The 24,715-nt window shown below is 46.9% G+C and overlaps 2 protein-coding genes across 5 annotated transcripts in view; one reads left to right on the forward strand and one right to left on the reverse strand.

Annotated features, from left to right (window-relative positions):
* LOC142768899 (uncharacterized) overlaps positions 1 to 24,715 on the reverse strand; it is a 95,640-nt gene that overhangs the window by 70,241 nt on the left and 684 nt on the right. The gene's annotated exons all lie outside the window — the stretch shown is intronic.
* Positions 1 to 24,715, forward strand: part of LOC119165291 (phosphatidylinositol phosphatase PTPRQ-like) — a 45,934-nt gene that overhangs the window by 14,931 nt on the left and 6,288 nt on the right. The window contains exons 7-13 of one of the 4 annotated variants that reach the window (XM_075871426.1): positions 844 to 1,161; positions 2,664 to 3,593; positions 5,604 to 6,551; positions 7,202 to 8,155; positions 9,932 to 10,870; positions 11,374 to 12,303; positions 14,390 to 14,973. In XM_075871426.1, coding sequence (XP_075727541.1) covers positions 844 to 1,161; positions 2,664 to 3,593; positions 5,604 to 6,551; positions 7,202 to 8,155; positions 9,932 to 10,870; positions 11,374 to 12,303; positions 14,390 to 14,973 — 5,603 coding nt within the window. Of the gene's footprint in view, positions 1 to 843; positions 1,162 to 2,663; positions 3,594 to 5,603; positions 6,552 to 7,201; positions 8,156 to 9,931; positions 10,871 to 11,373; positions 12,304 to 14,389; positions 15,270 to 24,715 lie in introns of those variants that run through there. The other 3 variants (XM_075871427.1, XM_075871424.1, XM_075871425.1) reach the window with 3 other exon arrangements.

The raw sequence follows: 24,715 nt of genomic DNA on the forward strand, positions 1-24,715 counted from the left end.
GTCGGTAAGCAGGGTGGAGAGGTGACTTCCAGCTCGTCTGTTAATCCTTGTCCCAGCGTATTCTTGATTTTCAGTAGAAATATAAAAAATCCCCCATTTTCGAAAAAATGCCACAATTTCAAAAATGAGGTAGATATATTATGTGAATTGCTAAGCACAACTAATAGAGATGTTAACACTCTGTATAGCAAGGGTTATATTCAGAAACAAATCAGTAATCGCTCGTGTCAGGAGACATAGCAAGTAGAACATCAGCAGAATAAAACGACAGCAATAGACCAATTTCAAAAGAGATTAGCTTAATTTTTCACGAATGTGAAAGTCGACCTAACTGAATAATTGTGTTTTCGAGGGAGAACGGCACGACTTAAAACACACCAGTAATTGCTTTCAGACATTTATTGAGTCTTCAGTCAGTACGGACTTCGAGGGGGAGGGGTAAATAAGAATATTCAATGAATGGACTCTGTGAGGCCTTCTTTTACAGCCCATTGGTTCCTACTGTCGTGTTTGTAATACGGAGGTTGCGGCTAAGCTAAATAAATGTCCTTGCTATGCACTGATAGTAAGAGAGTCCATCAAGGCTCACCTATACTACACATGCTCTCAAGAAGCTTCCCATACTTGAGAAGTTAGACTATGTGGGACCACTGATGACTAACGCATGTCTTGCTTCTGTACATATAATACCTAAATTCTATGTGTCCCCTGCCGTGATTGGGTGCTATAATCTCTGACTGCAATATTTAGCGTAACATGTTCTATGTGAATACGTGTCCTGGTGTATTAAAAATACATTCTGGGATGAATTGCGAAGTGCATGCCTCCCTCGTTACTTTGCAGATCCCAGTAGACCCGTAGACCTGCAGGTAGAGCGAACGAGGGCAACCGCAGTGGACGTCTCCTGGAAAGCACCGTTGGACCCTGCTGGCCCCGTGGCCGGGTATCGCCTGCGCATTTGTCCCGAGTTCGGAACCTGCCCCGCGATTGGACTCGTCAGCCGCCACAAAACGCTTAGCAAGAATGTGCACAACCATTCGTTCTACGGGCTGGAGCCGTATGCCAAATACGAGGTTCAAGTCAGTGCATTCAACAGTCTCCCGGACGACAAAACGGCCGAAGGGGACGTCGCAGTCGTTTCGGTGTCCACAACCCCGAGCGGTGAGCCTCACTCATTATGTTTTGAAGGGAGATGTTTGTTTGCACCAGCCTATATAATTGTGATATACTTCAACTGATATGTATAATGGCTTTGACACGACAAAAGTGGGTGCCGTGATGATAATCGTTGCTTGACTACATCGCGAACCGGAGAAAAGGCGTGCGTATATCTATAATAAATAGCACAAAAACAAAAAACAAACAAACAAACAAACACGTGGACACAGCAAAAAGACAACACGGGTGCTTACTTAAAAAAAGAGCGCTCGTGCTGTCTTGCTGGGCGCACGTGTTTTTTGAGCTATTCTGTTAGGCATTACCAATTAGCTCTGTTTTCTGCAACACTGCGGCATATGTATGAGCACTGCTGTAAATTAAAATGCCTTGAATTAGTTATAAAACTATGTTCTTACAATGATCAAAACATACAAGACGCGTAAAAATACAAGGAAAGCATGTCTCTAGGGTATATATACATTTACTCGGTGAAATTGATTTTCCACGGTAATGTGACGTTCAGGTGGTGTCTGAGAGCTACCTCTTCCGATATTTTCCAAGTAGCTGGGTTTACAGCCTGGCATCGAGGCGGATACCACCTATCGACGTGTCCTGTAAGGGCACGGTCAGGAGATCTCTAAGGCGGGGGAGGAAATTGGGTAAGAGGGACCGTGCTGACAGTCCTGCATAATGTCTGCAACGGCGCCGCATGTCATGAGGCTTTTGTCAAACACGTCAGGGTATCATTATCATCATCATCACCATCAACATCATCATCAGCCTGACTACGTCCACTGCAGGACAAAGGCCTCTTCCATGTTCAGCCAGCTAACTCGGTGCTGTGCTTACTGCTGCCAATTTATACCCGCAAACTTCTTAATCTCATTTGCCCACATAACCTTCTGTCTCCCCCTAACCCACTTGCCTTCTCTGAGAATCCAGTTAGTTGCCCTTATGATCAGCGGTGTTCCAGTCTACGCGCTACATGGCTGGCCCTTGTTCATTTCTTCTTCTTGATTTCAACTATGATATCCTTAACCCCCGTTTGTTCCCTAATCCACTCTGCTCTCTTCTTGGCTCTTAAGGTTACAAGGTATAAGTGACTTTATAGTAACAGATTTGGGAAAGAGTGCGTTTGTAGGCATCTCGTTTGTAGGCAAGTTTTTTGAGCTACGCCTTTGGGAGGGGGGAGCGAGGGGGGGGGTCTTTTTGTATTCTCACACTGCCTCACTTGAACGCTTCCGTGTTGAATAATCACATAAGACGACATAACGATAACTGGAGGTAACAAATTTGAATAACCTCAATAAGCGAGACATTACCGGTTTATAAAACAGTCGCAATATACAACTATATGCTAAACTGATATAAGACAAATTGGTGTACGTACAATATGGTATAAGAAGTATTTGAAACAATAACAAACTTTATAGTCGCGTGTTTTTGGTTAATCTGGAGCAATATAAAATTGCTTATATTGCGTTATTTCTTCTTCAACCTCACAGAGCCAAGCGAACCGACAAACTTGACTGTAGAGACACTCAGCAGCTCTGTTCTCCTGGTTACGTGGCAACCTCCGAGTCACAAGAATGGACCAGTGAAGGGCTACAACGTGAGCTGGTGGAGGACGGGTCACAATGCTACACACAGCCTAAACGACGACACCGCTGTCTCGAGCGTCTTCTTCGAAGGTGATGCGACTTCCGCACAAATATCAGACCTCCTTCCTTACACCTCCTACGCCATTAGAGTGGCGAGGGTGAACGTCGACGGCAACACGACATTAGAAGGCGCTGCGGCCCACGGGGAAGGCATTACAGATCCCGAGCCAAGCCCGCCACCGCTTGACCTGACAGTGGTGGCAGTGAAAATCAACGACACGGTTTCCAGTCTTACCTGCAGCTGGTCTACCCCGAACGCCACCGTGAACCCACCCGTTGAAGGCTATCATCTTCAAGTGTGCATCGCGCCGAACGAAACAGATTGCTGGGACGGCAACACTACAGCGGAGCAGCTGTCGTATGTAGTCGAAGCCGTTCCGAACTTCGAGGACTACGTCGTCACCGTAAACGCTTACGTGCTGAACCATGGTCGCGTAGTTGAGGGCGAACCTGCCACCGCTACAGCGAGCACGGAAGCGCCGGAGGTACCTGAGATCGCGAGCGTTAACGCAACGGCAGTCAACGCAACGACCATCTACGTTGAGTGGAAACCTGTGGACTCGGTCAATGAGTTCGAAATTGTGTACAATGCCACCGCCTTGAGTGAGTATGGTGCGAAAGTTAACCAAGTGTTCGTTAGGGAATCGAGTGCGGTGTTCACGGAGCTTCAAGCGTGGACGAGCTATACTATTCAGGTCTCCGCGTGCGCCAAGCGAGGATCCAAACAACACTGCGGAACTGCTACTTCTGTGGTCGTTCGGACGTCGCCGACAGGTCAGTCGACAACTGATGTGCCGACCCCTACGTTGGCTTCATAGTTAATTTTCGGTTTACAAAAGGTACAAAAAAATGTACACCAGTGTGATCTAAGTATTTCTCGCATTCCCATTTTGTTTATTGAATTTCGTTCACACCAGAAAAACTGCTGGTAATAATGTTTCAGCCCTGTTGAATCACACACACACGATAATGTTTTTAACTCTCGACAGTTCGCGAGATTTCTCATCAGCTATCGTAGTTAGTTACACGTGGAACAGCAATACGAAATCCTCGATCGTTACCTAAAATTACCAAACGTAGAGAATGGAGTTCTCGGCATGAATTCAGGCACACAGTATTACATGAACGCTTGTAAATTTAAATGATATATTGGCTTGAATCCACCACTACGTAGCGCGCATATATACCGCACCAACACGTAGCCCTAATTCACACAAGCCGTGTTAGATTATTGTTTTGGGATTACTGTGTGTACAGAAATAACCGACTACGAAAAGAGCTAATCTCATTTCCTATGGCAAATATATCACAATAGAAGCTGAATATTGTAATACACCTGCGATGAAACAATACGTTCTCCTTCTCTCCGTAACTATGTAGCTAGATTGACTATTCAGGTAAACAGATTGCATTTGCTTAATAATGTCATATTCCGTTGTTGTATTTTTAATGCTTTATGTTATGCGTAAAAGTATGTGTTGAAGTGTGTCTGCGTATTTCTGAATGAACTGTCATTAGTTCCAAAAGTGTCGCATGTGAAGTTTTGTGGTGACTGTCTTCAAAAGAACGTGCACGCGTTTCTCTAATGAAACATCTAAGCGTTACTTCAGTATATAGGAAAAAAAAACAAATGAAGAAAATAGCATTGTATAAGCAGGCCACAAAATTAATGCACATGCTGAAAGATAAAATTTTATGCCCGTCTTGTCACGGCGTGTAATTAGAGACATACCCCTGTAATTTTTCACTGAACCAATAAACACAGTCTTTTTGTATCTTTAAGTGTATTGTGTTTTTTTTTTACTGTGACCTAGTCTCAATGGTCGCGTAGTAACACGCTCAGTGATATTGAAGCACAAGCATGCACTATGAGATTTTCTTTCTAACGCGTTAATTTTCAGCAACTATGGCTTCTATGGGTGCTTCCGCTACATCGCACCCGCTAAGATAAAAGTCGAAATTGCCTAAGCAACACAAACTTTGCTTGCATAAATCGTCATTTTACTGCCTTCCTGCTTAAGGCTTTCAAGTTTTCATGCGAATCCAGCAAACGCAGTGCCACTTGTACCACAGCTGCTTATATAATACAAAATCAGTCATTGCAGAAAGAGGCTGTAGTAGCCTTGGCTACAGAAACTCCAATTTTACACTGTACAGTTACAAAGCAATGATAAATAATTTGCGTTTAAATACAGTTATGCTTGACGTAATTCGGCAAACTGCTCTGAAAGAAAAAAGGATCTTTCCCACCATTCTTCTAAGGCTCACCACAATGGCCACCGTTGATTTCAAAGGTGAGCAAATATTTTCTAATGGTATGTTTCCCGATGGTTGTATGTTTGCGGATGATCAATGCGTTCGTTCAGGATTTACGCAAAAGTCTAACCTAATCTATTTCTTGTGTTTTATACCAGTTATGTATTCGTGTTTTCTCAATGTAAGATGTTTCATTAGAGAAGTAAGCCTCGAAGAAAAAGCGATATAAAGCAATATAATGAATTACACATTTCATTGCAGCAATGTTTTATTTTTCAACTTATAATTCGGCCACTGGATTAAGTTCAGATATAAGCTTACTAAAATGTCTGTGTATGTGAATATGTTGCTTCGTACCTACGTCGTTTGCTCGAGTTTTTTGTAACGCCTATGTAATAGCTGCGACATCTACAACTGATCTTACATTAATTTTATTATCTACTACTGCATCGGCTCATCAATGCCGATGTACTACATTATGCATGCACATCCTATTTTGATCACTAATGTTTGATGCTCTAATTGCAGTATCGAGCATGCCCACCAGCGTTCGCACAATCACGAATGGTACTGCCATACAGATAACGTGGGAAGAGCCGTTGCACCCCAACGGACCACTAATGGGGTACAGACTTACGTGGTGGTTAAACAACGCCACCCTCAACGACAGCAATGGTTCAGCAGACTTGCCTAAAAAGACCATCCTTCTAAAAGGCCCCGTTACTTCGCACGTCATCGACGAGTTGCAGTCGGCAGCCACTTATGTCATCGAGATACGCCGAGTAAACAGGGACAACTCCACTCTTCTGGAAGGCGCTTCCGCCCGTGTAGAAGCCTCAACCACCCCAAACACGTATCCACCACCCCAAGATGCCAAGTTCACTATTCGTAGATTAAACACTTCTCATTTCGCAATTAATCTAACGTGGCAACCACCCCATGCATTGCTAAAAGCTGATATTGAGCGATATGAAGTGTTCATTCAACGCATTGAAGAGGGCAAGTCTTCGGTTGTCTTCACAGCGAATGCGGTCACACCAGACTATACCATGATAGTTACCAATATGAACCCATTCGTGGAGTACATTGTACAGATAAGAGCATATGTGAGGTTTGGAAACACCGTAGTAAAGGGAGAATCTGCTGAAGTGCGCATCAGCGTTAATGCCAGATATCTCCTTGTCGTGTCCGATGTGGAAGTGTATACTTCGAGTGATGGTGTCGCAACAGTGATTTGGAAGTCAAGTGTGGACACGAGTGTCTCATCGAGCAACACGACGACATACGAAGTTCAGCTAATATCGACGGAAACTAGACAGCAAATAGAAGGCATCGTCGTCAGTTCACTTCAAGCAACGTTCACGGGCCTGAAGCTGCACACGAACTATACAGCATGGGTGAAGGCATGTGACGTCAGAGGTCACGTTCGCAAATGTGGTGACTTGGTCGAGGCGAGGTTCGAGATTCCGAAACAAGGTTAGTAAATCTTATGCAACCGACATGGTAGTAGAAAACTTTTTCATGTTCTTCAGAAAGAATTACGCGTTTCTCAGAAACGAAGAAGTTGCGTGTTTTACACAATTCATCTCTCCCGGGCCTTTAGAAAAAGATAGCCGAAATCGAAACTGGGAACCTGAAGCCAGCGAAATTGTCCACCGCGCTCTGGTAAACCATCTAGAAGGTCCAGATTCGCACGTTTTTCCGGTATTGTTCGCAAGTTAAAGACCCCATATACCAATCGGGGAGCTCGTGCCGTAGCGTTGTGGCAATAATAAAGTAACAAGAAACACCCTATCGCCACTCACGTGCAAGTAACCTTCCGAGAAAGGCCCATTCAGTCCTTTTTCTTGAGAACAACAACAACAAAAAAGATGCAAATGAACGCTTACTGATGTGTGATCCTTCATGGTTCCCTCTGTTGCAGATAAATATTTCTTATTCTTATCGGTTTTGAAGTTAACATAATCATTTAGAAATAAATAAGTATCTTGGCACTCTACTGATCGTGTAGGGTAACGTTTCGAATGCGCGCAGATGTGTGTGTACATAGTAGCAGCTTTGTTGAGCTGAAGTTTCAAAGGCGTCATTCAGGAATGTTGAACTGTCCAAAAACTTTGTTGTTACAGACGTCACGCCTCGTCCAACAGACTTCAGTGTCGTTGCTGTGAATTCTACCGCTCTGAAGGTGACATGGGAGCTGCCAAAGCTTTCGCCAGAGGTGTACGTTACCGAATACCGCATCCTATGGTGGCCTTCCGCAACAAATGAAACATCCGAGTCCACTGTGGATGAACACACTAAAATTCACTCAGCAAGCGCCAACGAAAGCGAATTCGTCATCACGGAACTCGAAGCCTACAAGAGCTACGACGTCGAAATAGTCATTTTCTACTTGGAAGATTCTGTTGTGAAAAACGTATCTGTAATTTCTAGAAGTAGGACCGCTCCACAGCCTTTCGCACCACCTGTCAAAGTAACCTTCTCTATTTCCGGGGATGTTGACGAATTGACACGCGTCAGTATCTCTTGGCAACCACCTGTTCACCTGATCGGACCGCCACTAGAAGGTTACTACGTCGACGTATGTCCTATTGTGACATCCAGCAAGTCGCCCAACGGTGCTGCGTGCAAGAGGTACAACACAACCTCCACCACTTTAATCACGGTGCTAGAGGGCTTGAACAGGTTCGAAGCGTACACCGTGTTTGTAAGCGCATACACCAAACATCAAGGCGTCGTGATCATCGGGAACCCGGAGGAAACCTTCATTACCACAGATCCTACGCCTCAGTTGAAAGTTGACGGAATCAGATTAGAAGTCGTCGGTAACGACAGCCTGAAGATATCGTGGATGGGAGCTGACCTATCAGCTTCAAGATGGAGGGCAGTTTACAAAGTGAGCGTTGTACAAAAGAGCACAGCTAACCCCGTTTTTGAGAAGGAAGTCTCCACCACGGAACTAATTTTCACCAATTTCAAGCAAGAGGATTACTCGATACACATCGAGGCCTGCATTGTGCGAGGCGGGGTCACAAATTGCGGGAGACCAAATGCAGCTAACATCCAGGGCTTGGCCTTTGGTAAGTGAACAGCAACACTCGGGGGCAAGATTTAGAATTTTTATGTAAAACACTCAATGAGAGTACGCATAAGATAGAGGAGGGGAGCGGTCACCTTATGGGCGGACCAGATGAGTCACCTACTTGATGTAAATCTAAAATTCAACGGAGGGGTGCAGTGGGGTGATAGGTCATCCGCAACCGCAAACACTATATATATATATATATATATATATATATATATTGTTCTTAAGCATAAACTTAAAACTGCTCTCAGAAATGTTAAATTGCTATGCTACACTGCCTTTATGCTACCAAAACTAGAGTACGCGTGCATCACACAAAGCGCAATATTCACACTCTTGAACGCAGCACAAAAGCTATAGAATTTATATTTAACAAGCTTTTCTTCTTTTAGACTCCTCTTTAGATTTATTGCAAGCAAATAACATTCCCTTATTAGAAGCACAGAGGCAAAAAGCTCGATTAGAATTTCTTTATCAACTTTGGAACAAAAAACTAGCTCTAGATCCATCCCCGTATTTGACAGCACTAGCTTTCAGGCCCTACCGACAACATCACGCAAACACCATAAGCCCATATTTTGCTCGTACTGACCTATTGAAGTATTCATATTTTCCAAGAATAATTAGTGAATGAAATTGTCTTACTAACGAATGCGATCAGACTGCAAATTAACATTGTTTCACTTGTTTTTAGCTTCTGCGTGATCGAGGCTTTTTGTGTTTGTTTTACCGTCACCCTGCATGAACCATGACTCCGCAGTACTGAATAAATAAAAATAAATAAAATATATTCGTGCGTAGAAAATATAACTTCACACGCATGAGTAGGTTGAATATACAGGGTATTTAAAATAACAAAAACTCCCCTAAAGTGCGTATAATAATATTTTCGAACAGCCTTCATTATTAATTTTGCCGTGATGGTAGGTATCTTGTGAAAAGTACAGGCGTCAACTACGGCAGTTGTTAAAAACATCAAGATATTCCACCTCCTATTTAGTGCAGACAATCGGGAGGGTCAAACAGACAACTTGTAACTCTTCCTTTGAAGCGTATGTTACCACTTTCAGATTAGTCTAAAGCTTCCACTCGCAATGATTTGGGAATAATGAAATCTAATCAATTATGTCAGCGAAACCTAAACTGATAACCAGCAGAGCGCAACTGCCGCAGCTTCATTTTGACGAGCGTGGCTTCATTTTCACAATGATAAAGTATGTGAGACACTCAGTTTCTGCTCTTACTCGTCTGCATTGTTGAGATTCAGCACTATCGTAACATGCAATGTTTAATAAATTTGAGAAAAGTCGCTGAATATTACCTTAATAACAACTTTCTGCTCACATCCCTGATGTGTAAAAACTTCTATTGAGAAGTTCTGCAAAAAGAAAGGCTAAAAAATATTCCATGCGTGATTCTTGTTGTACACGCTTATTAGGGTGTACACCTCCCCAGTACTCATCTTGAAAAGAGTTCTTGGTGCGGTAATACTTTGTAGTTTTCATGTAAAATTTTGTCCACTAAATGCTTAGCAATTAGCATTATGATTGAGCCGTCGTTATTTTTGTGCTGTAGAGAAATAACTTTGCGGTCATACGAATTAATGGCATCTTCTAAATTAAACGAGATTGCATGTAGATTGATTGCCTATTAGACGACTTTGGTAGATGCCAACATAAAGGTGTGGGTTTCTTTTTATCAAAAGTACGAATGTATCACTGTGGGGTCTACTGCACAGTTTTTATGGGTTGTTTCGCCTTATTCATTCTAGCAGCACAAGACCAGAAACAAGTATGGATTCAGACAGTGAACAGTACGGCAGTTAAAGTGGTTCTGGACCAACACGCTGCATTGGAGCCTCATTTGGAAGGATTCAAGATCTCTTGGTCAACATCGAAACATAATCCAAACGACACGTCGCATGAAAAAAGCGGGACGGTCTTTCTGCCACGTAATGCAACCAGCTTCATCATCTCCAATCTGCAATCTTTCGAGAGTTACAATGTCGAAGTTGCAAAAGTCTTCACCGACGGAAGCTCGCGGTGGGAAGCAGTCACCGCTAGAAGCGAGACTGTCACCGACCCAAAGCCTTTCGCGAAGCCTACTGGAGTAGTCTTTGACTCAAACTCCTCTGGCGCCACGTCCTCACTGGTGGTCAACTGGAACGCACCCACCACGCCTTCTGACACCCCTGTCGAGGGATACATTGTGTCTATCTGTCCTCGTTACGAGACTCCGAAAAGAACAGCCGCCTGCCACACGTACAATACGTCTTCGTCTTCAATGCTCGTTGAAGCATCAGGGCTAAGAAGCTTCACTGAATATGCAGTCGAGATAACTGCTTACGTGACCATCAACGGGAGAGTGATCAAAGGAGACAACTACGTGACGGTCGCTATGACCTCTCCTCCACCGATACCAGCTATTGAGAATCCAGTAGTGTTGAATACGGTCGAAGGAACTTCGGTGAAGGTATCTTGGATACGCCCTGAGGCACTTAGAGAGTATGACGTGGTTTACGAAGTTGTGCTGACTGAAGACGCTTCAGGACGCGTCCTGTATAAAACGGAAACGAATGCTACAGAAACGACACTCGAGAGCCTTGATGTTTCTACGGAATACACTGTGACAATCATCGCATGCCTCGTGAGCGGGATTCAAAGAAAGTGTGGCAATTCTAGTACCACCTTATTCAAGACAGCTTCGAAAGGTTAGTAAATAATATATCATTCGACGTATGTGTCCGTTCAGACTTCTATGGAATTTTGTATACAAAGCTTCTCGAGGTGTCGACAATGACTTATAAACGCGTCTTCGAAATGGTCAACCTATAGCTTTTTATTGGGTAGAAATACTGTCCGCACCTTTTCCGGCCTGCTTTTGATTATTGTTAATTGGTTCACTTCAGGTGCTTTTATTTTCTGTGGTTTTAATATAACCCAAGAAGGCTGTGTATTAGAGATAACTTTCATTAAATCCGGATTTAAACAGAGAGTAGTTACCAATACAGTATTGTTTGGGAAGTCTGACCATTCGCATGCTTGTGTACAACCGCACGACTAAAGTATGTCTGAGAATAGTTGAGTGAAAAGTCTTGTGCAGCGAAACTTGTTGCCACTTATAAGTTTTACGCGTCAGTAGATTGACTTGTTGCCACGAACTTCGTTCATTGTCTTTGTTAAAGCTACTAATAGAGATTATCATTGTTTGCAGATGTCTCCAAAGAACCTATTCACCTGCACATCAAAGCCGTCAACAGCTCTGCTCTTCTCGTCACCTGGCCCACGCCATTGACAAACGCCACGACAATCGAGGGATACGTAGTTACATGGTGGAAAGAGAACGAAACATTGCCGGACGGGGTTACCTATAGCAAAAATGTGCCGTCAGATCGAACAAGCTTCATCATTAATGACTTAGACGCTAACACCACTTACCACGTAAACGTCACCAGAGTCTACAAGGAGAGCGGGATAGACAGAACGGACTCGGAAGAGATGCTAGCAAGCACGCAGCCGGACCCTTATTTGAAGCCTACCGGTTTACGCACGGAGTATAAGGCAAACAGCTCACAAGTGATCGTCACATGGGATGCATACGCAGTGCGTATTGAAGACTCGCCCTTGCGTGGATATATAGTTGACATGTGCGCTGTCGCAGGAAATAGCACAGATGTTGAATTCGAGTACTGCGATCAACGAAATGTGTCTGCTGGTCTCGCGGAAGCTGTCTTCACAGAAGTGGAAGGACTGACTGACTTCCGCATCGTTGTGCGAGCGGTGGTGAACAGAAGCGACAACAGCGCTGACCAAGGAGAGCCAGCGGTCATCTACATCCGTACTCCAGCCCCGCCTGTGCCAGATCTAAGACACACGCTTCACGCTGACGTCACCGCTACCAGTGTGACAGTGTTTTGGCGTAGACCAGTGGGATTTGACGACTATGTTGTTCTTTACCACGTTAGTCTGCAGAGTGTGCCATTGAAGCTTAAGACGGACAAGACGAGTAACCTGACAGAGCTGACGTTCGAAGGCTTGGAACCGGGTACAAACTATTCTGTGGAGGTTTTCACGTGTCTCATCAGGAGGCAGCGGCGACACTGTGGTGGCTATACCACTATGGAGTTTAAGACACTCCCAGTAGGTAAGTGTGGACATTGAATCAGCCCTTTAATTAGAATAATGTTTCTAGTTTAACGCTGCATATTTTGTGGATCATCTACTTGGGAAAATATTTGAACGATGGGAAACTAGTACACTTAACCCGCGAGCGTTTTTTTTTTGTCTATTATTGATAAACTGCCGTTTAACCGCGATATGATGGACGTGGAAATAGGAACACTCAAAAACGCTTTAACATAGTAGGTACATTAGCTTAGTGAAAAAAAACATTCAATTCATATCGAAATTAGCACGTATTGCCAGACCACAAATAATGCTGGTGACAAGTATGTGATAGCGAAAAATCAATCCGGCTGCATGTATGTGCAAATTGAGTAAACAGCGGAACTGTTAAGCAAGTGCCACAACTTTGCGAATACAAACAGTGCTTTTACCCTTCTTGATATTTCTCTTTCTTTCTACATTTTGTTGCATTTTCTCTTGCCATGGTCCTTTCTTTCCTTCTTTTCTCTTTCTACACTGCCCACTATTCTTTTCTTTCATCCTCCGAACGTTCACTATACTTCCTTTTATCCTAATGTGTTTTTCCTACCAGTTGTGACGCTACGCTGTACATAGCCTATGGTTCACCCTCTCGCCTTTTTCCCTTCCTTTTTACCCTCATATCAGTACTCCTCACCAGCGCCTCTCAGAATTTTGAATTAGATTATGCCATCCAAGGCTACGCTATCCTGGGAGCTACTTGGCCCGCTCTTTGCAGGTGAAGCGAACATATGCAACGTAAGCGCCTATACAGCTGTGCTGCTTGCAGGGAAAACCAAGTATATTACTGCCATAAGGATTCTTGCTGTGCTTATTAGCGCTTCCTTTTTCCAACAACACTTCGAATATTCGCCATGGTTTACGATACTTAAAGACGAGCGGCTTTCACTCCGCACCACCTTGTATTGAAATGCTGTGTTTATGCAATGGTCTGGATCGAGTCACGGTGCGCTAGCTCTCAGTATTCACGCCGTAATTTATGAATTGTGCATAGATGGCAACATCTAGTGAGAAGAGAAGTATTGTGAGTGTGCTGAACACGCGCGGCTTCTTGCTTTCAGCGAGTAGGTAAGTTAGCTTAATCAAAAGTTTAACATCTGTCTTTGGTAACGTTATCAAACAAAATTCGTTATATGTTTCCAAGAAATAGAGGATATAAACTTTCTTGCAAATACAATATCGCGTTACGAAGCTCTCATAGCACAATCACCGTAAAAAATTGAAATCTATATGCATTATAAAACCATTCACTACCTCACGTTATTTTTTTTTCAATATGTTAGAGCCTCATTGTGGCCACACCAAACCCTGGTTTATAGCAAAAATATATAGGCATCTTCAATGCTTTTCTTCTTGTTTCTTAAAACACACGGGAAAACATGTTCAAAACGCTTGATTTCGTTCCCAATGTGCTTTATCTTCAGTCCTGAACACGTGTAACGTTTGGTTCGCTACCCGAAGAAATTTTAGAATGCGCAACAAATTGCCTAGCTTCTAGGGACGCCATCACTGTAAAATGGAACCCTGTAAAAGACCACTGGCTGCGAGACTTTTTTTAACTATGCCACGCGCTAAACACACGTGTGCGCTCTCCCTTAGGAGAGAGAGGAGGTAGCTTGAGCGAGGCGTCGGGCATATACCGACTAAAGATGTTCAAATATATGAACAACTGCTGTTCAACTATTAGCCGCAAGCCGACACCCTAACCAGTGCCCAAAAAGCCTATATGCCACAACCGGCTGAATAGAGCACCTTTATAGATGTCTTGAGGGCGGGCAATTGTGGTCACGCACTTGACTCATTTTCCACAACTTCCATGGATTTGTGGGTTCATTGATATTTGCCGGGTCGCCGTTCTAAACCGATGTGAGTTTGCATAAGTACTTTGAAGTTCACTTCGTTAAACGACGAGCATGCTAGTTTGTCTGGCTTATTCTCATTTAATTCAAGGACGTTTGTATCTAATACGACAAAATTTAATACACACTCAGGGTGACTGCCACAGAGAAATGACTTCTGTAACAGTTTTCTCATCTGGCTTTTTCCCCACCACCTCGTTACAACAGACAGCACTGACTCATCACCTGAAGTCACCGTGAAAGCCCTTAATGACAGTGCCCTTGAGGCTACGTGGCTACGACATCGCTCCGATTCGAAGAATCCGCAAGAATACAGCATCTCTTGGAGACCAAAGCGCAGCAACCTTCCCAGTGAAGTCGCAACAAGGACCATCTCATTCTCACCAGGTTACCATAAACGTGAATTTGTGATCACAGATCTTGAGCCCTACACTGCATACGTCGTTTATGTGACTTCCTGGAGGGAAGAATACAAGGACCGCTCCGTACTCGAACTTATCACTGGTCAGGGGACCACAAGCCCACTGCCCAGTGACCCGCCTGAAAACCTGACACTCGACATTCTCACGGAAGGCAGTTCTGTGAAGAGCTTGGTGACGTGGAATCCCCCAAGAAACACCGGTGGTGCACCAGTGTCAGGATATTTAGTTGTTCTGTGCCCCTTGAGAGACACTGCCACCATCGCAGCGTTCGGCGGGAAGCCTGATTGCCAAAGCCGGAAAACGACACCGGACGTTAAAAAGACTATCTTCTCACAGTCTGCGTCAACAGGAAGAGACTACGTGGTGGAAGTGAGAGCATTTGTTGAGCACGACTGCCACACAATCGAAGGACAGGTCGCAATAGCAATGTCGCGAGTGAAGTGAAGTGTTTTGTTTTTATTGCCCGTCAGCCACACAACACAGATATAAAAGACTGTCAGGGTGTCACATTGGACGAAATATCTTTTCAAGGTATGTCAGCACACCTTGTTAACACAATAGAACAAAGAATTTGTAACAGAATCGTTCACGATACTATTTACCGTCGACCAAATGATCCGAACTTTCTTGAAAAATGAATATGGCAATAAACTTAGCTCGAGAAACTTGTTTCACAGCCTCACAAAAACAAGGAGCAGAAGACCTACAAACAATGTAAGTCTGCGGCAAAATAATAAGAGGTAGACCTGCCTAAGCTATGTGGAGTAATATTGCGGTGCTTAAGATTACCGTAGAAAGAGCTGATGTTACGTAAGATTCACCACGTGATGTCGCTTTCAAATCACGTTGTCTTTCTAATCTAACAAGAAAATCATAGCCTTACATGAGTGAACGTCATGCTACTTACGTCGGAGTGAGCAGCCTAACGAAGGAGAGGAGAGTTTATATTTTTCTAGCTAATCATCACCAGCAGACGTAAATATCTCGCTCGAATTACACGACATGTTTCTGAAAGTAAGTAACTAGTGCGTGTAGAGCCTGAGCCTCAAAACAAACGATTCTTGTGCAGCTGTTACGTATAAGACTGTCTCTGTCCCACGTAGGGTGTGGTCCTTTATGTACTGAACACGTAAACTAGTGGCCTGTGGTGCAAGCGAAAGCGAGAGCAAGTGCGTGCTCAAGCCGCAGCTCTGTAGCTTTCGGCGTTATCTATTGACGAGAAGAACAGCCAGACACGGCACATAGGTAAATGTCCGCAAGACTAGAGAGCCCCTTTGCAGGTGGTGGCGGAAAAAACTTGGCCTATCGTCCTTGGTCTGCTGCTTTCAATTTTGCTCGTCGCGAGTGTACTGCAAAAAAATACAAAAGTTCTGCCACTTCGCTTGTAAGCGTTACACTTCACCTTATTTGCAATGTGTAATCTAGCAAGCAAGCACGCTTCTTCAATTCTGCCGTTATCAGCCGTGCCTCGTAAGTTCTCTCGCCAGCAAGTGATGCCGTAACCCCGGATGTTCCGTTCCGCTGCCAAATGATGAGACTGCAGGCAGCCACCGAAGAGCATTGGCCACGCGCTCACACGTTCCATTTCATGAAAAAACTCCACTGTACTGCATCCGCTGTTTTAGGCATGCAGGAAAGTCGAATTGTTTTTTTGCTTGCTTTTACGCGCTCCCAACATCATGTATTGAAGCACCACAACAATGAACAAATGTTGCAATGCCCAGTGCCAGTATTTTTATGTCATTTCTTGATATTATTCACCTTCACAAACTGTACGGTCAACGCGAAAACGCTGTCTTAACTTGCTCTGCGGCGCACCACCTTGCGGCCATTGCGGGTACTGACGTCGCGTGTAGAAGAGCATGCACGGTGTTACAGACATGCAGGCCTGCTCTGCACGGGCGACCACAGCGGAAGGTGTGCTTGTTAAGCCGAAAATCTATGCTCCCTAGGTTCGCTTTCGTCTGCCAACCCGCAGGTCGCGGGATCGAATCCTAGCTGCGGCGGCTGCATTTTCGATGGAGGCGAAAATGCTGCAGGCCCGCGTGCTCAGATTTGAGTTGTGGAAATTACGGCGTCCGCGCCAGTGCTTGACGCCATTTTTCCTTGGAGAATTCTCGCGTCGCTTCTCCTCCCGACGGGATGGATGGTAGCCGGTCATAAATCACCCACCCCCCACTGCCATCCCCGCCGCTCAAAGTTTAACAAAGTGTCCAATTGGCCTAATTTTGGTGGGATGTGGACCCGGCTCGCGCTTTCCCGACAAGCGGGGGCGCGAAACGGGGTTCGGGATGCCACTTCGGGACTTCGGAGGGTGCGTATGCGTTTTGGCCTCTCCGGCTGGCGGCGATCCTTCGTTTTTCGTCGCCGCTGGCCGGTGGTTATACGTCGTTTCGTCGGGGCCCCGGTCCCCAGAGATGCGCGCTCCTTTCGGTGGTCTCGGAAGTCTCGAGGCAGCGCCTTGCGATGAGGCACCGTATGATCCCCTCAACTGTTGCTATTGTTATGGCGTTTATTAACCGGTACACAGCGAGTCTACACAATGGCGACTGTAACAGCCAAAAACGGACTCTCCACGCGAGCGGCGTTCTTTTTAGGCAGACCCACTAGAAAGCACTTGAGAGTTCGACCCATTTCAGTGTTCGGCGGCTTTTCTACAATTACCCCGGGGTCGAAGAGGGAGCCGCCCGGCGACGTAACAGCTTGTCACTACGATCGGGTCATAGTAAGCCTTCAGGCGCTCCACGTTGGCTATGTCGTGCCGGCGGCGGCGCATGTCCGAAGATTGTTCAATTGGCTCGATAAGATAGGTGACCGGAGATGTGCGCTCGATCACAAGGTAGGGACCTTCATATTTCGGGAGTAGTTTGGAAGAAAGGCCAGCTACAGAGGTCGGGATTGAGAGCCATACAAGGGAACCAGGAAGGAATGTGGGCTCAGAAGTGGCGGAACCATCACGAATACTCTTCTGCCGCTCTTGCTCATGCCTCGTAAAATCTTCGCAAGCTCGCGACATTCTTCAGCGAGCCTGGCGGTCTCGGAAATAGGTGTAAACTCAGATGGGTCTTGCGTGTACGGGAGTATCGTGTCAATGGTGTGGGACGGGTGCCTTCCGTACAGCAAAAAGAAAGGTGAAAAACTAGTCGTGCTCTAAGGGGCGGTGTTGTAGGCGTAGGTGACGAAGGGCAGTATGGTATCCCAATTCGTCTGGTTGGCGGCGACTTACATCGACAGCATGTCACCGAGGGTGCGGTTAAAGCGTTCGGTCAGGCCATTAGTCTGCGGGTGGTAAGCAGTTTTGTGATGGACAGAATGGCTCTCAGTGAGAATGCGTCGACGACTTCTGACAAGAAGACACGGCCTTGATCGCTGAGAAGCTTTTGGGGTGGACCGTGGCGCAGTATGAATCGATGTAGTAGGAAGGACGCAACACCACACGCAGTAGCCGCAGGGAGAGCGGCGGTTTCGGCGTATAGCGTTAAATGATCTACGGCGACGATGGCCCAGCGGTTGCCAGTGGACGTCAGAGGGAGTGGTCCATACAAATCGATACCTATGCGCCTAAACGGACGGTCACGGCAAGGTAACGGTTGCAGACTGGCTGGTGACATGTGTGCGGAGAGTTTGCGGCGTTGGCAAGCGAGACAGGAGCGAACGAACTGCTGGACGTAGCGGTACATGCCGCGCCAGAAGTAGCGTTGTCTAATGCGATGGTAGGTTTTAATACCCCAGAGTGCGCGCACTGTGGATCAGAATGGAAGGATTCACGTATCTGCGACCGCAGACTGCGGGGTATCACGAGTGGCCACTGCCGGCCATCGGCGTCGTAATTGCGCCGGTGTAGGAGGCCGCCCCGAATGGCGAAATGGTGAGCTCGACGACGCAAGGCATGCGTGGATGGCGTTGCGGACGGATCAGAGTGAAAGTCGATCAGTTGGGCAATCCAATTATCCTTTCGCTGTTCGGTAGCGATGATGTCAACATCAATGGCAGAAACAGCAACCGAGGATACTGAGCAGAGCACGTCAGCTTCAGGCAGAGGGAAGCGTGAGAGGGCGTCGGCGTCGGCATGCTGGCGTCCGTTGCGGTAGAGCACGCGGTTGTCGTAGTCTTGTAAGCGAAGAGCCCAACGGGCGAGGCTGCCTGAGGGATCCTTCAATGATGACAGCCAGCATAGTGCATGATGGTCGGTGTTGACATCGAATGGGCGACCATACAAATAAGGTCGAAACTTTGTAAGAGCCCAGACGATCTCCAGGCACTCTTTTTCCGTCACGGTGTAGTTTGTCTCGGCTCTCGTGAGCGTACGGCTTGCATATGCTACAACATAATCAGGGAATCCGGGTTTGTACTGCGCCAGGACAGCGCCGAGGCCTACACCACTGGCGCCCGTGTGCACCTCCGTTGGGGCCGTAGGGTCGTAGTGGCGGAGAATGGGAGGAGACGTCAACAAATGGTGGAGCTTCAAGAACGCGTTGTCGCACTCTGACGACCACGAATTGAGGGGCCCGTTACTTCCAAGGAGCTTCGTCAGCGGTGATATAATCGTGGCGAAGTTTCGTATGAAGCGTCGGAAGTATGAACACAGACCCATGAAACTACGTAGTTCTTTGACGGACGCAGGTTTTGGAAATTCGGCCACGGCCCGAAGCTTGGCTGGGTCAGGAAGAATGCCATCCTTGGAGACGACGTACCCTAGGATGGTGAGTTGGCGTGCTGCAAAGCGGCAATTCTTCAGATTTAGTTGGAAGCCGGCATTGCTCACACGTGCGAAAACTTCTTTCAGACGTTGGAGATGGGTGGAAAAATCTGGAGCGAAGACAACAACGTCATCGAGGTAACACAAGCACGTGTGCCATTTCAAGTTGCGCAGAACGGTGTCCATCATGCGCTCAAATGTCGCAGGTGCATTACACAGACCAAACGGCATGATGTTGAATTCGTACAAGCCGTCGGGTGTGATGAAGGCAGTCTCCGGTCGAGCGCCATCAGCCAGGGGCACTTGCCAGTACCCCGAGCGCAGATCGAGAGAAGAAAAAAAATTGGGCTCCGTGAAGGCTGTCAATTGCGTCGTCAATGCGCGGCAGTGGGTAGACATCTTTGCGAGTGATCTTATTGAGCCGTCTGTAGTCCACACTGAACCGCACAGAACCATCTTTCTTCGCAACAAGAACAACAGGAGACGCCCATGGATGGTCCAAGGGCCAAATGACGTCGCGTCGGAGCATATCGTCAACCTGTTTGTTAATTTCCCGGCGTTCAGCAGGCGACACGCGGTATGAACGTTGCCGTAATGGTGGATGGGCACCAGTGTCGATACGATGCGTAACAGTGAATGCGCGACCGAGAGAACTTCGCCCGACATCGAAAGAAGAACGGTATTCTTGCAACAGGTCTAGAAGCTGGGAACACTGTACTGACGTTAGGCCGTCATCAATGTATGAGCCAAATACATCAGGAGATGATGGGCCAGAAGTACACACAGCACTGATGGTACGCGAATCGGGACAACGCGAGTCTTCAGGTGCGTCCAGGACTTGTGCGTCGTCGACTGGTTCCACTCTGCCGAGACATTCCCCTCGAAACAAGGTAACAGTGTACGGGGATGGGTTGGTCACGAAAATAGCGGCGTTGCCCTGGGTGATTTGCACGGTCGCGAAAGGTACTAGCAACCCTCTCCTTCTGGAATCATGGTAGAATGGCGAAACGAGTGCAATTGTGTTGGAGAGACCAGTGCAGTAGACCGATACACCCATCGCCGAGCTTGGAGGCACTATAGTATCGTCTGTCACAAGAATCTTGCTCAGTGTCGAGGGACTGTCTTGTGGCGTCAAATGCGAGAAGGGCGAGAGTTCAATTTCGACGGCGGCACAATGAATGACGGCGTCGTTGCAGGAGAGAAAATCCCATCCCAGGATGACGTCGAGAGAGCATGCAGGAATGATGATGAATTGGGCGACATACAGAACGTCCTGAACGACAACGCGAGCTGTACAGCCTGCTGTAGGATTAATACGATGTGAGCTAGCGGTACGAAGGGACAGTCCAGAAATCGGCGTGGTCACTTTTCGAAGCAAGCGGCAAAGGTTTTCGCTCATAACTTTTACCGCAGCTCCAGTGTCAATGAGAGCAGATGCATGAACACCGTCATTAAGCACGTCAATGACATTAGATTGGCGGCTCGGAGGGCTTTCACAATGCAATAGCGTCGCAGTCCTTGCCTCTGGGACTGCGACGACTAGTTTTCCCGCTCATGAGCAGAAGAACTTGGTCGCATGGGGGACAGAGACCGATGTCGTGGAGACGGCGACCTTCGAGCAGACGGACCTGGGGGAGACGACAGTGACACAGACGGCAGTTCGTCGTTATACGAACAGCTAAGGTGGCCAGCAACAGGAGAAGAAATGGGAGCTGGCTGTAGTCGAGAGCAACAACGGGCTACGTGACCGGCGTCACCGCAAGCAAAGCAGATGGGCCGGTTGTCGCGTGTGCGCCATCGGTTTGCCGGGGTGGGTCTCGCCCGGAACGGTGGCCCGAAAGGCTGCATGGTGGGCTGAAAATGAGGCTGAGGGGTTGCGCCAACATACGCAGCTGGCATACCCGTTGCAAAGGATGGAGGTCGTGCGGCAGCTTCGGCGTAAGTCAGTGGTGCAGGCGCTTGAACGACTGGAGGTGGCCTTGCGACCACTTGGGCGTAACTTGGGAGCGCAGGGGCCGGAAGTTGTTGTGGGTGGTACGCAGGTATGACCTCCGCTATTTCCTGCTCAATCGCTCAGAGGATGGGTGGAAGAATAGTAGTTGCCGATTGTTGAACAGCCGGTGGGTGGGCAAAGGGAAGGATAGAGAACTGGCGCACGATTTCCTCACGGATGAAGGACTTTAGGTCTGCCAGCAGCGCCACCTGATCACATCTCGCCTCCAAGCCAGCAAGCCCTGCTTCTCGTGGTGTAGAGCGACGGGTGATCGAACGCTGCCGGCGGAGCTCCTCGTAGCTCTGGCACAGCGTGATGACCTCAGCTACTGTGCCTGGGTTTTCGGCTAGCAGCATCGTGAAGGCATCATCGTCAATGCCCTTCATGACGTTCCGGATTTGTCTGATTCGGACATGCTGTCGTTGGATTTCTTGCACAGGTCCAGGACATCTTCAATGTAACTGGTGAATGATTCACCGGCCTGCTGAGCGCGTTCGCGTAAGCGCAGCTCGGCTTGCAGCTTGCGAACGGCAGGGCGGCCAAAAACATTGGTGATAGCAGTTTTGAAATCGCACCAGGTTTCGAACTCGGACGCGTGGTAGGTGTACCACAAACTTGCAGCACCCGCAAGGTAGAACCCCAAGTTTGTCAACTTGCCGTCCTCATCCCATTTGTTGGGGACGCTCACGCGCTCGTAAATGGTGAGCCAGTCCTCCACGTCAGTGCAATCGGCGCCCGTTAAAATGGGTGGATCGCGGATCCTGGGGACACCGGGACAAGGGGGTGGCATGGGAGGAGGCGTTTGCTGAGAGGCGTCGTGGTACATGGTAGATTGCAGAAAACGTGAGCGTAGTTGCAAGGGCATCGAAGGGGATCGTAGCACTCTCCACCAGTTTGTTATGACGTTTATTAGCCGGTCCACAGCGAGTCTACACAATGGCGACAGTAACAGCCAAGCACGGACTCTCCGCGCGAGCGGTGTTCTTTTTGGGCAGACCCACTAGAAAGCACTTGAGAGTTCAACCCATTTCAGTGTTCGGTGGCTTCTCAACACTATGCATGTCTATTCTGCTCATTGTTCCGCACGCTCTAGGGTGCACGATCGTGGGAGCGCTGGCCGTAGGGTAGGCGGGCGCTTCAAAATTGGTTCTTTGTCTATTTGTTTATTTGACTGTTCTATATAGGTTCGCCATTCGCGGCCACTATTCGATGTATCGGGTAACTTGTATTATCTAATTGGCGTGTCTATGTATTTCACGTACGATTGGGTAATATCGAGTGATTGATGTATTATTGCACTGAATTCCCGGTAATAAACTAGCTATTTAGAAAGCGTCACCACGGTTCTCCCTCACTGCGCGCACGCGGGCTCACCATCCCTTCGTAGCGACGGTCCGAGTTCGCGTGCGCAGCAGTATGAACGAGGACGCGATACCCCTGCTTGTAGCTCGCAGTGCTCGAACCCGCGGTGGTGTACGGAGGCAACACATATATTAGAAACAGACACCACAGGGTGCGCGTTAAAAAACCCCAGGTAGCCGAAATTTCCACAGCCCTCTCTATACTACGGTGTCTCCCATATTCTTATAGTAGTTCTGGGATGTTAAGCCATACATATCATTCAATCAGTTCACTTTTGTCGTATTGATTTGCTAAGACGAAGTGCGTTTCGACAGACAACACACGCCTGCATCAACGATGCGCGCTTGGCTGGGTAGTCGTCCACCAGATAATTCCCCAAAGTCTTTTCTCTCTCTTTCTTGTGGATGCTTTAATACATGCGAATATATGAAAACCTGATGAAGCCGACAGCCACAAAATGAAACCAATCACAAAGAGTGCGTCGTTTATTTAGGAGTGTGTTATTAGAAGAAACGCCCTTCGTCTTATAAAATATGACGAGCACACCTTTCAACGTTATCGCCCGTGCAAAGCAGGCTTGCATGTCTTTAACGCCGCGCATGGTCCGGTGCACGCGACGTCGGGCAGCAGAGCAAGGCCAGCTCCTCGCGCGTTATACACAGACGTGGATGCGGCTGTACTTTACAATTACGTGCCCAGCTCTCCAGGTTCAACATCATTTATTGTACTATGACACTACCGCGTTTATTGAAAAATAAAAAAAAACTTCACACGTTCTCTGGTTTTGTCTGGGCATCAAAGAGTGGAATTTCACATATTTCGAGCATACTAATGAATATGCGTTACAATACCCTGCAGCCACCTTAAACTGTATTTTGCGTTCCGCAACATGGTTTAGAAAAAAAAAAGGTGTCTCGTGCAGCTGATGAAAGCGTGACTTGTGAATACTGGTAGGCTGCCCAAGACAAGATGTTGAAATTTGTTCATTAGCGTATACTTAATCATGACTTGAAAGATGTGCACGTAAGCATTTGCTGTTATCTGCGATACAATTGATGTCAGTGGTTGCGCACAAAAAGCTTCGATGTGAACTCGGCTTATTACTTGGTAATAAATAGTAAGCAAAACAACTTACAAGATATGTATGTTGGTAAACTCTACTTAACCAGATAACAAATACATGCTTATCTGTAGGAGCTATTTGAACATCATGATTTAACATCAGCTCTAAAGATTGCCACTGTCGAACCTTCAAGCCCATGTCTCATTCAACAAAGATGCAGTGAACGAATAGGAAACATTGTGCTGTGACAAAGGCAACCTTACAGTCAACAAAAAATGCCTAGGCTTATGGGAGCGCGTGCTAAACTGCGTGTCCGTGTCACCTACAGCAATGCGCCACATCCCACCTTCCTCGGCGATGTCTGGAAACGGGTCTACTTGTTATTCATTGGCGTGTTCCACCACCGCACAGCGGATCGTTAACTTGTTCCAATCACTCAAATCGTTTATTAGTAGCATGATCGTGATTCTTCGTTGATCGCGGTGTGCCTCGATCAATGTTCCGTTCTGTTGATAGCAGTTATGGTAACAGACTGTTCTAGAGACAAGAGCACGAAGCCGTGGCTACCGAAAGGCGCATCGCGTTGAGAAAAGAAAGGCGGAAAATGCTAGTTCCTATTGAAAATATAGCCACGCTATCGATGAAAAAATGGATACATTTCGACGTAACGATGCTGTTGATCGCCGCTGACGTAGGGTGAACGTGACGAAGGGGCTCTCGGCCACGCATGCGTAGTCAGGAAACGTGTTGCTAACTCTTCGATCGACGTGAAGCACTGCTAGTATAGGTGGTACACAAGTCAGTTGACACTCGGGTGTCAGAACATAAGGTTCACGAAGAAATGATTGTCAGAGCTATTTCATAGCAGCATTCCGCTACTTCTCCGGTCAACTACCCGCTGCAGAAGCCCCGAGCGAGACCAGGCATGTTGCCGAAACGGTTGATTGATTTGATTGATTGGTGGGGTTTTAGTCCCCCAAAACCACCATATGAT

The sequence above is a fragment of the Rhipicephalus microplus genome, chromosome 8 (genome assembly GCF_043290135.1).
Source record: "Rhipicephalus microplus isolate Deutch F79 chromosome 8, USDA_Rmic, whole genome shotgun sequence".
NCBI classification, from domain to species: Eukaryota; Metazoa; Arthropoda; class Arachnida; order Ixodida; family Ixodidae; genus Rhipicephalus; species Rhipicephalus microplus.